The sequence below is a fragment of the Mustela lutreola genome, chromosome 1 (genome assembly GCF_030435805.1).
Source record: "Mustela lutreola isolate mMusLut2 chromosome 1, mMusLut2.pri, whole genome shotgun sequence".
Classification (NCBI taxonomy): domain Eukaryota; kingdom Metazoa; phylum Chordata; class Mammalia; order Carnivora; family Mustelidae; genus Mustela; species Mustela lutreola.
Window position 1 is genome coordinate 235,340,418 of NC_081290.1, and position 20,394 is coordinate 235,360,811.

At 36.9% G+C, this 20,394-nt stretch overlaps 2 protein-coding genes across 3 annotated transcripts; both read right to left on the minus strand.

Annotated features, from left to right (window-relative positions):
* Positions 1–1,407: 1,407 nt before the first annotated feature.
* On the minus strand, positions 1,408–6,276 carry LOC131821336 (olfactory receptor 51B2-like). 2 transcript variants are annotated; one of them, XM_059157383.1, is made up of 2 exons: positions 5,379–6,276; positions 1,408–1,418 (listed from the first exon to the last, which is right to left on the minus strand). In XM_059157383.1, exons 1-2 carry the CDS (start codon positions 6,274–6,276, stop codon positions 1,408–1,410), a joined length of 909 nt encoding a protein of 302 aa, XP_059013366.1. The 2 variants fall into 2 exon arrangements, with proteins under 2 accessions (XP_059013366.1, XP_059013358.1); XM_059157375.1 differs by lacking the exon at positions 1,408–1,418 and having other exon boundaries at positions 5,344–6,276.
* An 8,121-nt stretch (positions 6,277–14,397) lies between these two features.
* On the minus strand, positions 14,398–15,336 carry LOC131821345 (olfactory receptor 51B5-like). The gene has a single exon (XM_059157395.1). The coding sequence runs from the start codon at positions 15,334–15,336 to the stop codon at positions 14,398–14,400; it is 939 nt and encodes a 312-aa protein (XP_059013378.1).
* Between the last annotated feature and the right edge of the window lie 5,058 nt (positions 15,337–20,394).

Here is a 20,394-nt window from a genome sequence, read left to right on the forward strand (position 1 = left end):
CAGGTCTCTGGAAAGCTTTCTTAAATGCTTCTCCTGTCTACATATAATATCAGAAGGGAGAAGAGTCATTCCATATTTCTGTTCCTGGCACACTCCCACTCCAGTCTTGTTGCTGTAACAGGGATTTGTTCCTGCCCTATTTGAAGACCAGGTTTAGATGTTTCCCTCACATAGCCATTAGTTTCCCTCACATAGCCATAGGCCCCATTAGAAAGCTTATATATGTAGGAATCATTTCCTCAGAGATTTACAGCCACTCAGGAGACCCCTGATCTCTTTCCTCTTTTTGGGAGTAGTTGGGTCACTTAAACAATGTCCTCAGGTCATTCATGCATTCCCCAAAGGATGTGGGAGGAAAACTAGAAACTCAGATACCAGCAGAGGTGGAATATCAGAATTTGCTTATATGATCCCCCCCAACCAAATCCTCAGCATCAGGGTTTAAGAAATACATGCATATCCTTCCTGTTGTCTACCTTAAATGACACAAGTATACCTATTTCTCTCAAGGGTCACATGTACCATTGTCGGTCCTAGAGCTTACGAATTCCAATTGCATTTTTGTCTTTTCTATTCCTTTGGGGAAATAAGTTCTGATTAAAAGAACACAAATGAATTTCTTTCTTTTTTTTTTAAGATTTTATTTATTTATTTGACAGAGAGAGGTACTGCGAGAGAGGGAACACAAGCAGGAGGAGTAGAAGAGGTAGAAGCAGGGTTCCTGCTGAGCAGGGAGCCCGATGTGGGGTTCGATCCCAGGGCCCTCGGATCATGACCTGAGCCAAAGGCAGACACTCAACAACTGAGCCACCCAGGCGTCCCACAAGTGAATTTCTTAATAGCTATGGGGACAATTAACTTTTTGTCTTAAAAATTACCTTATTTTTAGATCATTAATCTTTTTGCATCAGCTTCACAATAAACAGAGAATAGTACGATGGGTATCAGAAAAGAAATATTTATCATAAATTTTCTTTTATTTCCTTTTCTTTTTTTTTTTCTTTAACCATACATTTTCATACCACTGTCATTACTGCATCGATGATAACATGCTAATGGAAGCACACAGGGACTATCTCTGGGATCAGTGATTTCCCAAAGGAAATGTGATTTCAGCAGAGAATTGAACAAGGAGGAAGGTAAGGAAAATGGTCATTGTGAGTAGGATAGAGTTCAGTTCCAAACAGAGAGGAAAAATGTGCACAGGCCAAAGGCAAGAAAGAAATATGATGAATTCAAACAAAAAGAATTTTAGTATAGCTAAAAAAAAAAAAAAATGTGGCAAAATGTGATACAAAATGAATCTGTGGCAGCAGGTTCTAATCATGTTGGGTTTTACAAATCACGTGAGGAGTTTTGACTTCACCCTAAGAGCAGTGAGTGTGAGGTAAAGGGCAGGGACCATGATCAGATAATCCCTCTGACAAGTTTACTCTGGTGAAAGCTTGGAGGACTTGTTGAAAAGGTAGAAGAGTGAGTGAAGAGTGTGCAGAACTAAATTACAATAATCCAGGTGAGAAACAGTGTTGATGTGGATGAGATGAGGTGTTGTCAGTAGGGTGGCATAGCCGTGGACCAGAGAAGGAGTCTATGACTTAGAAAGAGGAGAAATTGACTGAAGGTGGTAGATTAAGGAGAGAGAAAACTGGAAGATGACATCTGCCCCTCTGATTTTATCTGAGTGAAGAGCAGCTCCATTTATTAAGATAGGGATCAAGGAAGAGAGTAACTATTAGGTCATCAGGAACTGTTGTTTGACTCGTGCACTAAGCATTGTTTTTCATGCTGGATTTGGAAAAAAAGAATGAAGAGAGTTATTCATGTTAGGGTCTTACATGTCTGTAAGCAGTCGGGTAGAAATGTCTCCTGGGCAGTTATATATGTGTGTATTGAGTTCAAAAAACAAATATGAGAACAGGAGGAGGGACTTGAGAATGATCAATAGTCATATCAAATTAGATTAGATTGGAAACTTTGTTTCAAATTACTGTAATTCATGGGTAAGGGCAGGGGCCCTGGAGTATGAGAATGATCCCAGACTTACTTACAGGTTCTGTGTCTTTATATACATAGCACTGGAGCTTCCTCATCTGTAAAAAGGAGATGATGGATGTCATTGAAATAATTGTCACAAAGATTAAGTAAATACTCCTAAGAATGATGGTAAAAATAACTTATGTGTTGGCACAAGGCCAGGAAAATGTTAAGATCTACATCAAGGGTCATCTTGCTTTGTTTTGTTTCATTTTCTCCAAAGAACATAAAAGAATGAAATGTTTAGGATAAATTTAAAATAAGCCAAAACAAAAAATCAAACACACAAAACACATAGGATACTGGCTAAAGAGTTTCCAAAGAAGTGAAAATAAAACCATCTAGGTTGTCAAGGTAACTAAGACAAGAAGGAATCAGAAATACAAGTCAACGGACTGGATGTCTTTGTGTCCTCAGAAGAGAAAACTATATTGAGAGTGATGGAGGGAAAAGCCTGAAGGAGCACCATCATTTCCAAAGGCTATTTAAAACTTATAATTTTCATTTATATTAACAATGTATTTCATCATGGGAAAGAATCATCATATATTAAATGATTTCCTACTGGCCAAATGTTTTTCCCTTCTATTTTAGTGCTGACAGGTTGAAATCTTCAGATGTCTAGCTTTGCCAATACAATGATGTTAATATAATTAACAGGACATATGAATGCCAATAGCATGCATTTTATTATTCTTAATTGAGGCTCAGAGATTTACTGATTGTTCAAGATCACAAAGGTTGAAAGTGAAGAAGGAAAAAGTAGATGTGCTTTTTTCTTCCAAGACTACATTCTTTCTACCATACTTGGCTTTTTTTTTTTTTTTAACAAATTTTCCATTTTCCTACGAATAAATTGATGCAAGTAAAATTACTATAGTCAAAGGTATAACATGTTTACACTTTTAGCTATTTTTAATGTAATAGTATGTTCCATATGTCTAGATAAACTCTACCCATTTTATTTGGGGAAGTTTGAGAACAGAGTATATATTACAAAAGATAGAATATAATCTTATAGATAATAAGATGGCATGGTAAAATTGATTAGTAACTATATTTCTATGAAATCTTAAACTTTTAAGATGTTATTGCACATATATAAATAGATGATAAAAAATAAAGATCATGCCCATTTTCTTTAAATAGTTTATAACTATAGGATTACCTCATATATTTCATTATTTTTCTTTGAATTCATTTCTAGGTATCACTCTATTAGAAACACTTGTTATGTTAGATTTACTTATAGCACCATTGTTTTGATTTTTTTAAATGTATCTTTTCCCTTTCTTTTAAGTTGTTATATATTCTTTTATTTTTAATTTTTAATTTTTAAACTGCCTGAACTGTACAGGCCAATTAATCTATTATTCCCTTCTCTCTCATAGAATCAATGGGGAAAGTCTAATTAAAATGAGAAAAAAAAACTAGCTGAATTAAGAATGGAAGCAAACAGTAATGGAAGATCTAAATCAATGGTTTTCATAGATTATTTTATAAATAACCATTTCTAATGGAGAAATAAATCCCTTTACAAGAGAATCTGTTGGTTATAGGAAATCATTCCAGTGATCCAGTAAGACATAAGGATATGCCATATGATCTCCCTGATATGAGGAAGTGGTGATGCAACATGGGGGCTTAAGTGGGTAGGAGAAGGATCAATGAAACAAGATGGGATTGGGAGGGAGACAAACCATAAGTGACTCTTGATCTCACAAAACAAATTGAGGGTTGCTGGGGGGAGGGGGTTTGGGAGAAGGGGGTGGGATTATGGACATTGGGGAGGGTATTTGCTTTGGTGAGTGCTGTGAAGTGTGTAAACCTGGTGATTCACAGACCTGTACCCCTGGGGATAAAAATATATGTTTATAAAAAATAAAAAAAAAAATTAAAAAAAAAGACATAAGGATATGCAATTCCTTCTCCAGTTAGAAGAGAAAAAAGAAAAAGACATGGACTAATTATTTTTTTATACTTTTTATTTTTTGTAAACATATAATGTATTATTAGCCCCAGGTTACAGGTCTGTGAATCACCAGGTTTACACACTTCACAGCACTCGCCATAGCACATACCCTCTGCAATGGCATGGACTAATTATTGATTGACCACATTGACATTCTATTTTCCAACGTATTATCAATTATTTTGTGGAATGTACATCATTCTCTCTAGCCCTTTTTACCATTGTATGAACTAAAAAAAATAAAAATTTTCTTCCTATATTGCTGATGTACAGATTCTCATCTCATTCCCTGCATGGAATAAAGTGTATGGGAGGCCCTAAGAGAACTTTCCTTAAATGTTTTATGTGTTTCAAGTCCATACGATTACAATATTTCCTGAAAGTATTTCACCAGCATCCCCTCAATCCAGAAAAAGACAAAATGTTGCTCTGTGCACATATTAGAATGTTTCTTTGACAAGTATCCTTTTTCATTAAGTGTATGTGAAGGTTATGAACTGCAGAACACAAAACAAAAACTCAGGTATGCCAGAAATGGAACTTCATTTTATTGTAGTGGTTTGATGTCCTCATCCCCTAAATTTGAAGACATCAGATATCAGCAACTCAGAGGCTTCTCATTAATCTACCTAGAGTGGGCATCTAGTTATACTGGCATCTGCTGGAATCCAAGTTCTTTTTTGACCTTGAGTGGTTTTGACAGTAAGCCCTCTCTTGGCCTGAATATCTTATTCTCACTTCTTTCTTTCTTTTTTTTTTTTTAATTTAAATTCAATTAACCAACATATAGCACATCATTATTTTCATTTTCAGATGTAGTGTTCAGTAATTCATCAGTTGCATATAACACCCAGTGCTCATTCTCATTTATTTCTCATCCACTCTAGCACCATGTAATATTAGTAGGGTTTTCTAAGACTGCCCCCCACTATCATCTCTGATGTGTTCTCAGGCATACAATAAATGTTTAACTATTTTCCACAAAAATGCCAAGGAACTCTTGCAAGCTATCTCATTCCCCTCTCAATGAATAGACTGCAAAAATTTCAAGTATCATTGGCTTCAGATAAACATGAAGACAATTTTACCAGATGTGAAAAATGACAGTATATAGCAAATCAGTCTACCAAACAGAGCAGCAGGACTAAAGCCAATGTCCTTCATCGTATGATGGTGGTAAGGGGCTAAGAATTAGAGCAATGAGGCTGTGTCTTTTAAATGACAGGAATGCCAGTCCTTTTGATTGCAAGCCACATCGGCCTCACATAGTCCATACTCCATTCTCCCAAGAAACCCATTCTGTAGTGGGGAGAGACCCCAAGGTAAAGAGATCAGAATCAAATTCTGTGAAGAAAGAAAAGGTGATTGATACCATTTCTTATCTGCTTGGTCTTAATACTATAGATTATTGGATTCATAAATGGGGGAAAGAGGAAGTAGATATAGCTCATGATAATATGAACTATATGTGGCACATATTTCCCAAATCGATGAATGAGGGTCAGCCCAGTAACAGTGACATAAAAAACCAGAACACAGCTAATATGGGAGACACAAGTGTTTAGAGCCTTAGCCTGCTCTTTACCTGAGGCAATTCCCATCACAGTATTAAGGATTAGAATATAAGAGATAAGGATAAGCACAGAGTCCAAGAAACCAGTTAATGAGACCAGGACTATAGGATAAAGTCTATTGAAGGTGATGTCGGCACAGGCCAGTTTGATCACATCCTGATGCAGACAGAAAGCATGGGAGAGGACATGGGATTTACAGTATGAGAATCCAGAAAGGGTGGTGATTATGGGAACAATAAGTATAAATCCCCTCATTAAAACCCCCGCCCCTATCTTCACCACCTTAGCATTGGTGAGAATGGAGGTGTATCTCAGCGGATTGCGGATGGCAATAAAACGATCATAGGCCATAACAAGCAAGACTCCAGACTCCACAATAGAGAGTGAATGGATTAGATAGGCCTGAAAGTAGCAAGCTCCATGGCTGATTGCTCTGTGGTCAAACCACAGAACACCAAGCACAGTGGGCATCGTTGTTAAAGTCACTCCAAGGTCCGTGGCTGCCAATATAGCCAAAAAGTAGTACATTGGCTCATGGAGAGTATGGTCTTCTCTGATAAGGAAGAGAAGGGTGCCATTGCTGAGGAGTATGGAGACATAAATGACAAAGAAGGAGATGGAAATCCAAGGATGAAATATTTCCAGACCTGGGAAGCCAGTCAGTAGAAAAGGGACAGCACTGATGTTTGACCACATGGCAGATCCCTGTGAAGAAACAAAAAAGTTCTCTCTAGACCAAAACATTCAGTAGAAATATAATTTGAGCATGTACTTGATTTTAAATTTTCTAGTAGCCACATTAAAAGAGTAAAAAAGAAAAAAGTTATAAGCAATTTTAATTCCCTATCTCTTAAAATACAGTCCATCTCTAGTTCTGCCATCTGGTTTCTTCTCACTATCGTGAACATATTTTCAATTGTAGGAAAGAAGTTGGTCCTTCCATTTTGGATCCACCATTTATATTCTGTTCATTGATTCAACAAACAGGAATTGATGATACCTACATAAATTAGGAAGATGACTTGGCATCAAGGACACAAACCTCGTGGTCTTTTCAGAAAAATAGGCTTACTTGGGATGATACCATATTTACCTGAGTTGTAGTTCACATTATAATACTTTGTATGTGTAAGTATATTATGCAACCCCACAGAACCAACACACTCAGGAAACCCCAGAGAGGGGTGCCTGAAATCTTTCCAGGTGCCTCCTAACCCTCTGGGACTGTTACATTACTAAACTTTATGGAATTTACAACTTTCTGCTTCAAGGAAGCATTGCATTTGGTGCCGAAGACAGTGGATGGAAATTTAGAAGTGATTATCTCACTAAATAAAATGAGATAGCAAGCCATGAAAAGACAGGGTAGACCAAATCTAATCACATGAGCCCTTAAAAGAAAAGATTTTTCACTAGCAAAAAATTTAAACTAGTGGTGGAATGGTAACCCAAAATGATTCAAAGCCTGAGAAGCATAGTTACTAGTTTGAAGATTTAGGGGTCCACATGAGATAGAATTCAGGCAGGCCTAGGAGTGGGACTGACCACCTCCAAAAAGCAAGGACATCATTCTTAGTGCCAAGGAAATACATTCTGCCAACAATGTGAATGCCTTTGGAAGTGCATTCTTTCCTAGCCCAGCCATCACCTTGATGGTGGCCATGAAAGCCTAAGTGGAGAACCACTGACGCCTACCACACTCTGAGCTACAGAACGGTTGTATTATAAACAAATGTGAGCAGTGCAGTTCGTGGTCATTTATTACACAGCAATAGAAAATGAATGTACTAGCATTAAATATTGAACTAATATTTGAAGAGTTAATGCAAGTTAGTTATTGTGTCAATTAGCTAACGAAAAAAAAATACCACATGAAAAAGCACTGTGCAATGTCAGTGGCTTACATTACACAATTACATATTTTTTAAATTTCTTTTCAGCCTAACAGCATTCATTGTTTTTGCACCACACCCAGTGCTCCATGCAACACGTGCCCTCCCTAACACCCACCACCTTGTTCCCCCAACCTCCCATCCCCCGCCCCTTCAAGACCCTCAGGTTGTTTTTCAGAGCCCATAGTCTCAATTACTTTTGACTCATATACATGGTTCAGCTAATTCTGGTTGGCTTTGGCTAGGCACGTCTAGTGATGTCTGCCTTTCTTGCACATGCACCTAGGATTCAGCTAGATGTTATCTCCATCCTTTCATTTTCCTATTTCCTTCTTCTTATGTCCATTATATTTTTATTGGGTTTAAATCTCATCCCTCACTTTGCCCCTTCCCTGTAGCTAAGTTCCATATGTTTCTTCCCCATCACCCATGCTCTAGCCTAAACCTTAATGTAAATTTTTTTGTCTTTTACACTTTATTACCAGTCTTTCAGAACTAAGGGCTCTGATTAATTCATTCCAATTAAAACATGGATGTCATTTTCCATCCAATGCTAACGTTGCTTTCTTTATTGAGTGTTATAGGACCAGATCAGTCTTCCTGGAAACAATGACAGATTTTGACATAGATGATCAGGTCATTAATGAAATATTAATGATCTTATTTTTAACATGGTGACATGCTAACTGCCTGGTGAGCTGATAATTAAGCTAATTTATGTATTGAAATTAACTTCCAATTGAAACTGGAATTTCAATTGGAAATTGAATTTCAATTTCAATTTCAAATTCAATTTCAATTTTGAAATTGACTTACTGATACACTAATTGACAAATGTGTAAGCTGCTGATTGAAGCAGTTTTTTTTTTGTTTTTTCCCCAAACAAATGTCCAGTTAAGAGTCACCAGCAACTCACCAACACCCTGCATATATGGTCATCAGCAAGCCCTCCAGACTCCACTATTTTCTCAATGGTGGACATTCCTGACCAGTCTTGATTGTATCTTACCCCCAGTGGAGTTCTTACACTATGATCATTCCTAAGACTTAAAGGAACAACAACTCATAAGGATAAGCATTAAGGTAAGAACACAAACACATACAGTTTTGTCCTATAACTGAGAATTAGTCAAATTACCAAAGGTATAAAGCACAAAGAAGATGAAAGAAAGGACAGAAAGGTTACATAAGGAGATGTGTGAGAAAGAAAACTGAACATTGAGAATAGCACCAAGAGGAGGGAAAGATGTGATACTGAAACCTGTATGTTATGTGACCCTGCTTTGAAACTGTGCTCTCAAAATCAGTCCCTCTTCCTCTGCTTGCCTCTTCCAAAGAATATTCCTACTGTAGGAAAAATACTCTTGATAGCTTTGGGCTAACAAGAAAGTCTAGGTAGCAACCTGGATCTCTTGATTATTCACATATGCACCCGTAATTTCAAACAATAACAAAAGAAGACAAAACAAAAATGCACTGGGTATCTTGGGGAGTCAGTATGTCCTAGGGAGTTGAACTTTTATGGGGCAATCTTTTACACTAGACACAACCCAGTCCATGCATACACACAGCTTTTCCCTCTCCTGTATTCACCATCTTGCAATATCTGCATGAAGGAAGAGGAGTCCAAGAAGAGCAGTTATCTTCAATTTCTTCTCTATTATCTCCATCTCATCCTTTCTTTCATGGTCACCAGAGTCTTACCTGGTGCACCAGGAGCTAAGGGGAGAGGTAACTCTGGTCTTGATATAGAACCTGATGCAAATGTTATCTTTGATGACCTCTAATAGGATTAATTGGTGAAGTTATTTGTATAGAAAAATGCTTCCCCAGGGTCCCTTTGGCTGCTGGATAATTAAGCTCCTGGGATATCTTCTCCTGGCCTTCTACGGAAGGATGAGGGCCCCCAGAGCTGTGCCCCATAACTCCACATTGTCACTACAGACAGGAAGCCGAATTGTAGCTTTATCTAGCAGATGGAAATCATGCTGTCAAATCACCTTTGTCCTTTCTGATCCCCTCCTGAATAGAGAAGATAACATCAAAATTGCATTTGGCTTTGCCATTCCTGAATCTGGGAGCAAGTAATCTCACTAAACTTAGATGAAGTTTGATAATTTTCTGACAATTACCTTCCTTTGGTTTCAAATGAGATCACTTATTATTATTATACTTTTTCATATATGCCTTTTTAAAGTGATATTATCTCACAAATGAGTCCCACTTACTGGTAAATTCTTTCAAACAGTAAGCTTTATATCTTCCTCTTAGTAAGTCTTATCCAGAGATCACAGTTCTTGTGTTTGGAACCATAAATATCAAGTAAAAAAAATCTTCTTTTACTTTAAGTAATGATGAAGTGAAGTAGTGGACATGGAGTATTATCCTCTGATAATTCGTTCTTGACTTGAAAGGACTGTATTCATATTCTGGGGTGGATATGGATCTGATGAACTGCCTTGTCTTGTCTTGTCTTGTCTTAGCTTTGTCTCCTAAATTTGTCCTAGAGCTTCGACCAACTGTGAGACTTTAAAATGAGGATGGGTGCAATGTGTTAAACCACGTAGGTAACATTCTGGTTTCTGACATTTCAGATTCACTTAAGTTCCTCCTGAACCTTCCTCAGTCCATAAGTCTTTCTGAAAGTCAGTAGAATTTGGGAAGTCATGATTAGGAGTCAGTCTCTGAGAATGACTTGAGTCTGAATTTCCTTTCCCTGAAAGCTGTACTAAATGCATACTTAGGATGACTTGATTTGGGAGAGCCATATTGTGAACTGAAAATGAATTAACATAGTGAGTACCTTGAAACATGATTTCAAGCTTTCCCCATGTTTCGTCAGTAGGAAGATTTACCCTCTCGTCCACAGAGCTCCTTACCTGTGTATAACTCCATTCCTGGAAGCACCACTTCCTCTAGAATCTTAATGAAGGTATTCTCAAATATTGAATCATTTTGGGTTATCGTTCTACCACTAGTTTAATTTTTTTTTTTTTTTTTTTTTTTTGCCATTAGTAAAAAATCTTTTCTTTTAAGGGCTCGTGTGATTAGATTTAGTCCGCTCTGTCTTTTCATGACTTGCTATCTCATTTCATTTTAGTAAGATAATCACTTCTAAATTTCCATCTGCTGCAAGATACTCCAGTCAGGATAACTTTCCATGTAAGGCATAGGACAAATCCCTGGAGAACGGGAGCAGCTGTTAGCCCCTATCAACCAACACTCTAAGTAGCCAGGTTTGGGAGCACTGGGAGGAGGTGAGTGGGGCATCATTTTCTTAAGTGGCCATTATATCTCTGTCATGTATGTGTTTTCCAAACCTTATTCATTCCTTTCATATTCCTACAACACTGCCTCATAAGTATAGGACCACAGTAGCATCATCTATTGGCTTTGGAAGAACCTCCATCTCATGTAATGAAAAGCCTTTCTTTGATGCAGTACTTCCTGGCAAGGGTGATACAGTCAGTTCCTGTCTCCTTCTGGGTTACAGAGCTCAATCTTCATGAGAATATGTTTTGAAGATATTCATACAGCCTCATCAGTAAAAATATCTTACCTTTTGAGTTAAAATATTTTCCTCTGGCCTTACCTACCATTCCTCAGCAATGGATCAGAGTTCCTGTGTCATGCAGTTTAAGTCCTATTTCTACCATATTTATATTTATAACATATATGCTACTTATAACATATATGAAGGTAAAATTCAGGCATCTAAATACCTTCACTAAGGATTCAGAGAATTCTTTTTCCTAGGATTTTGTTTTTGTTTTTGCTATTTGTTGAGCAAGCTTGTGTTGATGTTAAAAACCTTCTTTTTCTTTGAAAAATATAAATTTTTTTTCTATGAAAAATAGAAACATTTTTCTATGACATATATCTGTTAGCCTTCAGCATCCCACTCTAGTCCATGCTGATCCCATCTTTTAAATTTTTCCTCTCAAGGCTCTATCTCATCTGACCCAACTTTATGGTGCTTTTTTACTATTCTTACCATCTGTCAGCTTGGTGACAAGCCATAGAACTATAGGGGCATAGACTTCTAAGTTTCCCATAAGAATACATTTTGTTTATGAGCTTATTCATAACAATGATACTTTCTGAGGATTTAGGCTACAAAGCAAAAATTGACATAATTGGATATAGAGGTCCCCTAGGTCCTTTGAACATCTCTAATAGCTCTGAATATCTAATTTAATCTAAAACCTACTATAAATACTCTCCTTTCATTTACCCTGTAAAATCTGCATCGTCTCAGAAAAAATCCAGCAATTATTTATTGATTAACAGAATGAATTCATATACCTCTCGCTTGTCATTAGTTCATTTTATATTTGCAAGAGGAATAATCTGCTGACTTTTTAGATCAGATTAGTCTTTTCAATGTATCTCTAATATTTCGGACTCTCTTTTTTTATCATTTTTTAATCATTTTTTCATTTTTATTTATCTTTTTTTTCATTTTTATCATCTTTTAATCATTTTTATTACTGGATTTTGTGTTTCATCCAGAAGAATGAATTCCTAACTCAAATTCAGTATCCTTATGGTAGATTATCTTTTAAATTATAGTTTATGCTATGTACTTATAACACTCTTTGGAAGAGAGAAAATGATACTGGCAAAGGTTTTTTCCTAATATATGTTCTTATAAACCTTAGATCTCCTATAACTATGTGCTGATTATTCATCTCAATAGGCACTAGTGAATTTATTTATCATGAAGTCTTCCCATCATAACCCCATACAAGTTCTTTTTTTTTAAGTATTCAGTGATGATAAGCTAAATTTCAGACTTCACCAAGCTGTCCTGATAGAGATTTACTGATGGAGATTCATTGATGGGTTGGTGCATTGGTCCAACAGACCACTCTGAAGTCCACCTTGCTTATGAATACAAAACATATTTGCAGTGTTTCCTGGGATATACTGTTGCAAATAGGTTGTTTTTAGTACCCCGTATTTTATAACAGATACACCTGTGTGAGATCTATAGGAAACTAAATGTTGTGATGACAGTAACATACACCCAAGGAAATGATATGCTTATATTGATTCATAAAATAGATTTTATAGTAAAATAAATGTCTGGGTGGATTGCAGTCATTTGTAGTTCCTTTATATAGATAAATTGAAGTATTCCTTTAGTCTCCTCCCTGGTTTCCCCATTTCTGTTTTCCCCTTTTGGCCTCTTTTAAATGAATTTGTTTCTTCAATTACTTGCAAATAAGAAATAACTTTTTTAAACAGGGGCGATCATTTCATTAATCATTGACCAAATGGTCAACCAGATTTGCTTGCCTGCATTTTTTTAGCTTCATTTCCTGTATTTTGGGGAAATGAACAATGGGAAACAGAATGTAACTTACCATCAAATGTGTGTTGCTTGTGTGCACACATACACACACACACACACACACACAGAGTTTAGTATTCAAGTTGTGTTACTTAGATATCATCAAGTGATAAGGATGAAAAAAGTGAATAAAACATATAGCTTCTCTCTTTTTATAAGTTCAATCATATCACAGTTAAATCTCTTGATGAAAATGGAAAGAGATCAGAGTTATAGGTTTTCTTGGGCTGGGCTCCCTGTAAGCAAAACCTGAGACAAGGATTCAGATGTATGCAATTTATTAATGACACTGTCTAGAGACAGGGAGTAAGAAACAACAGGGTAAATAGGGGAAGGAGATGGGCAAGGATATAGTCCCAGGTGGAGTTTAGCTTTAGAAGGGAAAGAGCTGTTATTCACCTGTGGGCTGCCTCCAGGAAAGCCGGGGTTATAATCTTGGTGAAGCAGTTCTGATTGACTTGAGAATAATAGCCTGAAGAAAGCAGCAAATGTGAGTGATGAGCAGCTAACACTCTCAGGAACAAGGAGAGGGTGCACAGTTCTGTAAAGTGATCTGGAGAAAGCACCAATCACGTCATAGCCTCTTCTATATATTCCTTCTCCTGGCTCACTTTCTTCCTTCTTTGCCCTAATGAAAACACAGCCTCCACTCTTGGAGGCTATTTTTGACTTGAGTTGCAGTCCCTTCCATCCCTTCCCAACTCATCAGAAAATTTCAATCAAAATGTAGAAATCTATTCCTTCTGTCCCTCAAGCCTTTTCATAGTAAAAGGAGGGAAAGGAAACCATCTCTTCCACTTAACTACTGGTATATGTTCTGGAGATGGTACCAACACCACAGCTAAAGTTGGAGTAGTAGAATAAGAATGAAGGAAAAAAGCAAAGGAGTATGGGGATGTCTGTTTCCTCTCTTTTATACTTGGTTCCTCTTATCACAAATGAGTTTTCTTAAGTAGGTGCTGTCTTGGGAAATAAATATAAGCTTATAGTTCTTGAGACAAATTCATGATCATTTGATGGAGAGGGGAGACATCAATGATAGGTTTGGGCTGATAAGTGATTATAACACTCAGTGAGGAAGAATTCATACTTCTTTACAGGAAAATTCCAGACCATCAGTTGCCAAACATACAGGTTGCCACAATTGTGTAAACATCTGTGGGGCAATTCATGGGAGTTAGATTGGATTAGCTATAAATAGACCAACTTTATTCTATGCAAACTAACTATTATTTTATATCCTTACAACTCTGTTCCTGTCCACCATCTTCTTAACCCCCCAAAATATATTTTAGATACATCATAGACATACCTTTAAAAGGACACACCTTTGTTATCACAGAAATTGAGTGGCAAACAGTACACACAAATTTTCTCCTAAAAAATTGCACAAATTAGTTTAGACCAAAGACTTGAGTTTACAGAGATAATGTAGGGCCAATTGTAGTTCTACTTTCACAATTATTTTAACAAGATATCTGATCATGGGTGTTTGATATGAGACTTTTTTGCTCCTCTGCCAAACCCAGAGTTCTCACATTCTGTGTGAGGAACTATGATGGTCAGAGATCATGCTTCAACTCTATGTGTAGTAAAAAGGTGAAGAATGCCACTCTGAATCTGCTTGGTTTTGACACTATAGATGATAGGATTCATTAGTGGAGGGAAAAGAAAATATATGTAGCTCATAGTGAGGTGGACAATATGTGGGACCTGCTTCCCAAACCAATGAATCAGAGACAATCCAATCACTGTGACATAGAAAACCAAGACACAGCAGATATGGAAGACACAGGTATTAAGGGTCTTGGCCCTCTCCACTTTGGAGGCAATCCTCAGGACACTCTTGAGTATCAACACATAGGAGATGAGGATAATCAGAGAATCCAGCACAAATATAAGGACTACAAGCACAACTGGATACAGGCGATTGAAGGTGGTATCAGCACAGGCCAGTTTGATGACATCCTGGTGAAGGCAGAATGCATGGGAGAGGACATGGGAATGGCAATAGGGGAAAAAGTATAGGGGTAAAATTGGAGGGATAACAGATACAAACCCCCTCATCAGAACTCCCAGCCCAATTTTCAGCATTTGATTATTAGTGAGTATAGAAGTATATCGAAGGGGGTTGCAAATGGCTATAAAACGATCATAGGCCATAGCAAGCAAAACACCAGACTCTACAAAGGCAAGTGAGTGTATAAAGTAGGCTTGAGAAAAACAGGCCACTTTTCCAATCTCCCTGTGATCCAACCAGAGGACTCTCAGCACCGTGGGCATTGTGGTCAATGTCAACCCTAGGTCTGTGGCTGCCAGCATGGCCAGGAAATAGTACATAGGCTCATGAAGGTTGTGGTCCTCCTTAATAAGAAGAAGGAGGGTGCTGTTGCCTAGAAGGATAAAGATGTAGATGAAAAAGAAGGGTGTGGAAATCCAGTGGTGAACTGCCTCCAAGCCTGGAAAACCAGTCAACAGAAAGGAACTGGAACTACTGTTGGGCCACATGTTGGGTCCATCCAGAAAAGGTGTCCTTTTTTCTCAATTATAATCACAGAAATGAAACTCCACTTTCAAGATATCACTCCAATTGTATCATCTCAGAATTCTCTCTTAAAGGTAATAATGACATTAGTATAAGCCATTGCTTCTCAAAACATATTCTTAAGACAACTTATATCTTCTGTGTTCTTAATTGCATATTCCAGGGACCATCCTTTACCTTGTTAATTAAATCCTTGATGTCGTATGGTCATCTTCATGCTGATAAGCTCCCCAAGAATTTTTCTGATACACATTACACTTAGAAACCATTTCCATCAACGATGCAGAAGAATCCATACTTGAAGAATTTCAAGGAACTCAACCCCGACCTAACTATACTTGCCTTCACAGTGATTTCTAATTCACATATCCTGCATATGCAGGGCTTCTCTGAATTGTCAACAAGAGTCCCAGGAGTCTAAGAGAAAAAGGATATGGAAAGAAAAGCTGTACCACTAATGACCATTGCTAAGGAACAGACAGATAGGAGGCAGAGGTACTTTGCCTCCCTACTTCATCGATTAGTTTTGGGAAGACAAACATTATGTGCTTAATAGCCTCCTCCCAGTCCTTACAGAGCTACTCACAATTCATTACAATAGCCTGGACTAATTGGAAGTTAGATAATTATAGACCCTTGAGCTGGAATAAATGCTTAGACCAGCCAAGGAGATGACTCATGATTGGCTTTATCCTTCAGTTTGATAAAATTTAACTTATTTCCATGTAATTTCTTTCTCTTTCTTATTACTTTTCTGTAGACCCATTATCATAACTCCCTTGAACCTGATTTCTCCCTTTTCAAGTTCTCCATTTGTATTTAAACATACAACCTCTTGATCTCCTTCTTTTTATATCCAGGTTTGCACTTCTGAACCTGTCTTAAGCAATAATAAATGAGAGCCCTATTGCTGCTTACAGAGTTCCGTTAGTAGAGAAAAGAGGTATGTCCTTTATGAAGGTCTCAACATCTCTTCTGCCACTAGATTATGGACTATGTGAATATAGAAACTGTTTTATTTGCCTTGCTCAGCACCTAGTAAAGTACCTAAGATGTTATGTATATACATAAACCCATTATATATATACATCAATTATATGTAAATACATGTACATGCATACATGTACATACAGCTATATGTACATACACACATATGCATTTATACAATTATATATATACATATATATTACTTCACCCTATATTTTTTTAAGCATCCACTGTGTGATAAGCATGACATTTTAAATACTGGAATTAAATGCTAATAAAACAGTCACTGATCCTATAAGCCATAAATTAAGTTAGAAAATAAATAAGAAACATTTAGATAGATAGAAGTACAATTTGAAAATAAAATAGCACTATTTAATAGAGATTGTTGGGGATGATATTACATACATTTTAGTAATTTGGATGATCTGGAACTGCATCTCTGAAGAAGAGACATTTGAGCTGAGACCTGAATAACAAAGAGAGCTAGCCACATGAAGATCTGGAGGAAGACTGTTCCATTTAGAGGGGGAAATTAGCATGTCTGGAGCTTGGTGAGCAAACAAGAGAGAGAGAGACAATAGGTACCATCAGGGACCCAGGAAGTGGTCTGGTCTCACAGGGCCTTATAGATAACACTGGAACTTTGTTTTACTACAAATGTGATGAAAACACATTGGAGAATTTAAAAATCACAATGGAGGAGGGCCTAGTGACATACTGAAATTTGCATTTTTAATTTATCACTTGGATTGCTTTGTGAAGAATAGATAATCAAGCAAGATCAAAGAAAGGATAAGTAGTTAGAGCCATCAAAATAATACAGCTGAGAATGCTGATTTTGACTACGAGGGCAGTGAAAATAAAGAAAATGTAAACTGATAAAGATGTATTTTTTAGCTAGTACCAAGATTTGCTGATATATTGGAAATGGGAATGAGGGAAAAACAAAATGAGATTAGATTATTTCTTTGTGTGTGTGATTTCTGGCTTGAGCAAATGGGACAATGGTGAGGTCATTTACTCAAAAGGGGAAGTTTGAAAGATATATTTGTAATCACGAGGAAATCAAGAGTTATCAGTAAATACGGATGACTTGAAGCAAATAGATATCCTATATTTTTCTTGTTACATATCATAGCAGTGTATTCGAGCTGTTTTTATCTCCTAAATTAAGAAAAAAAAAAAGGCATTCTCATTTAGTTATTCTTCTTTGAAGTAATTTTGCCCATGGAAGCCACCACACCTAAGATGCTCTCAAAGAAAACCATGTACCTGTGTAGATGAGATTAAACTCCAAGTTTCTAACAGTGGAAAGGTGCCAGACAACTGGGCATGAGGCAGTGATTCAGCCCTTTTGGGCTGACACTAAGTGATAGAGAATTAGTAGAATCATTTCTCATTGTCCATATTCTGTCTTCAGGATTAAGATATATAAATTTAGTGTTTATTGAAAATATGGTGACTATTGTTTATTAACCCCACATAGCTATTCTCTTCTTATGTGTTCTAAATATAGCTTCATAATGACATACTGCATGGTGACTAACATAACATAATAAAAAATAATAATAATAAATAAAATAAATACAGCTTCATTCTCCCTACTTCTCTGACTTTTAAACAGCAATTTTGTGAAGAATTCACCTTATAAAAGAATATGTAACACAGTAATAAATCATGATAGAGAAATCTATTCAAAGTCGAGGGGATCCATTCTACTTTGCCAATAAATTCATCTCAATATCGTCTTCTCTATTTCTAAGAATTCCATTCAGATCTACCTTATACTCCATGCTGTCAGAAATTCACATGCCTTCAGCTAAGAGCTTCTTATAGTTTCTAAGAAAGACATCAAGAAAAGATTCAAAGGCTGAGGAAAGACCATAGGGAAGGAAAGAGGTTTTGAAGATTTAGAATAGATCTAAGAAAAAATATATAGTTGAGTTTGTTGAAATTCAGGTAATCTTCTACCTTTTAAAGCTATAACAATTCCCTGCTTCATTTAAATATCTTGTAGAATAAAAGATGCCTCTATGTTCATCCCCTAGAAAGGACAGGAGACATGTGAGAGGGTCAACCATATTCATACCACTGAGCATGGCAAGTCTGATGTACTCATGCCTGAATCTCTTTCCAAGTGCTACCAAGTTCAGACTGAGATTTGTGCACTCATAGAGAACCAAGAGCTATACAGATCCTTCCCTTCTTTCCCCTGTCTTCTCTTTAGACAACTTTGAGGAGTGTCCTAGTACCCTTTTCCTGTATATACTATGTGTTTCCCCATACTCACATGCACCATTTCTTGTATGTTAGGGATAAGGAGCAGGGTTCTTGAGTTCTGCCTGAGGACTCAGATCATATGGCTCCTTCTTAAAGTCAGCTAAGAGATGCAGTCAGCAAAGAAAGCACCTCCCCAGAGTTTTTTTCTTTTCCAGCCAACTGCAGATCTTAAGAAACATTTTCTCTATCTTAATTCCTCCTATGAAGGAGAGGGAACATTTAACTAATCTCCCCAAGGTTTTAAAACATCTTCTCCAAATAAGGTAAGGAATTAATAGAGCCTCAGGTGGCAGTTTCGTGTGCAAGAAATCAGAGGGCTTATGTCCCCGGTAGAACTTGTTATCTCCTATGGGAGACCATTTATCTTCCACATCTACTTCAAGGGTCAACTCTTTCCCAAGAGGAAACTAAATGCATCTTTTTAACTAAGACTTTTGAATTCTCTCTCTCTCTCTTTTTTTTTTTTTTTAAGATTTATTTATTGATTTGAGAGAGGGGGAGTGAGTGTGAGAGCAGGAGGAGGAGCAGGGGATGGGGAAGAAACAGAATCTTAAGCAGACTATGCTGAGCATAGAGCCCAACACAGGGCTAAATCCCTGCAACTCTGAAATTATGACCTGAGCCTAAAATCAAGAGTCAGATGCTAAACTGACTAAGCCACTCAGGTGCCTCTAAGTCTTCTGGATGCTAATTATATTTTCTGCTTGATTTATCTCAAAGCTAGCTTGAGAATGGAAAGTTAGATGGACTGGAGTCAACATGGTGAAAACCAGTCAGCCTTCCCTAGTAATCAACATGAATCTATTCTCTGTAGTCTTCATCATTCCTTTATTGACTTCACCTCACCAGAATTTTTGTCTTCCTGAAAATGACATGAACATATTTATGAAACAGTGGTTCAGCCAAGCACATCTCATCACTTCAGTCCCACAGATGATAATATCTGCAGTTTCTCCTTTGACCATTGCATGTTTCCTGTTACTGGTTTTAAAGGAAAATAAACATATAGTACCCATGAAAAAATTTCCTATCCCTGAAGATCTGTTTGGGTTTCTACTATACTTTGTTAGAATTAATGTTTAATGCAAATCAGAGATGCAAATGATTACTCTTAGAATCATCAACTGTTACTAATTATAGGGTGAATTTTGTCAACCTCAAAATATTCATATGTTGAAGTCTTTCCCAACTCTCAGTACCTCAGAATGTGACTGCATTAGGAGATACGGCTTATTAAGGAGGTGATTAAGTTATAATGAGGCTATCACAATGGGCCTTAATCTAACTAGTGTCCTTAGAGGAAAAGGAAATTTGGGCACATAGAGAGATATCAGTGTGCACAGGAGAAAAGCCATGTGAAGACATGGGGAGAAGATGGCCAATTACAAGCCAAGAGAGAGGCCTCAGAAGAAATCAACAATGCTAGCGCCTTGATCCAGGACACCTAGCTTCCAAAACTATGAGACAGTAAATTTCTGCTTGTTAAGCCATGCAGTTGGTGGTACTTGGTTATGGCAGCTCTAGAAAACCAGTATACTTGCCATATAGACATGAGAAAGTTATATAACCTCTTTAATAATGAATGTGTATTTAGGTATAAACTTAATAAAATTTATACAGGACTGGATGATAAAAGTTATAAAATTCTGATGAACAATATCTATGAAGACCTATGTAAAAAGAGAGACATACTGTGTTCATGGATCAGAAGATTCAATACAGTAAACAGGTCAATTTTCCTCAAGTCAATC

Excerpts from the sequence above, each read along its gene's own strand:
- LOC131821345 (XM_059157395.1), bottom strand. The coding sequence starts at position 15,336 with ATGTGGCCCAACAGTAGTTCCAGTTCCTTTCTGTTGACTGGTTTTCCA.
- LOC131821336 (XM_059157375.1), bottom strand. The coding sequence starts at position 6,276 with ATGTGGTCAAACATCAGTGCTGTCCCTTTTCTACTGACTGGCTTCCCA.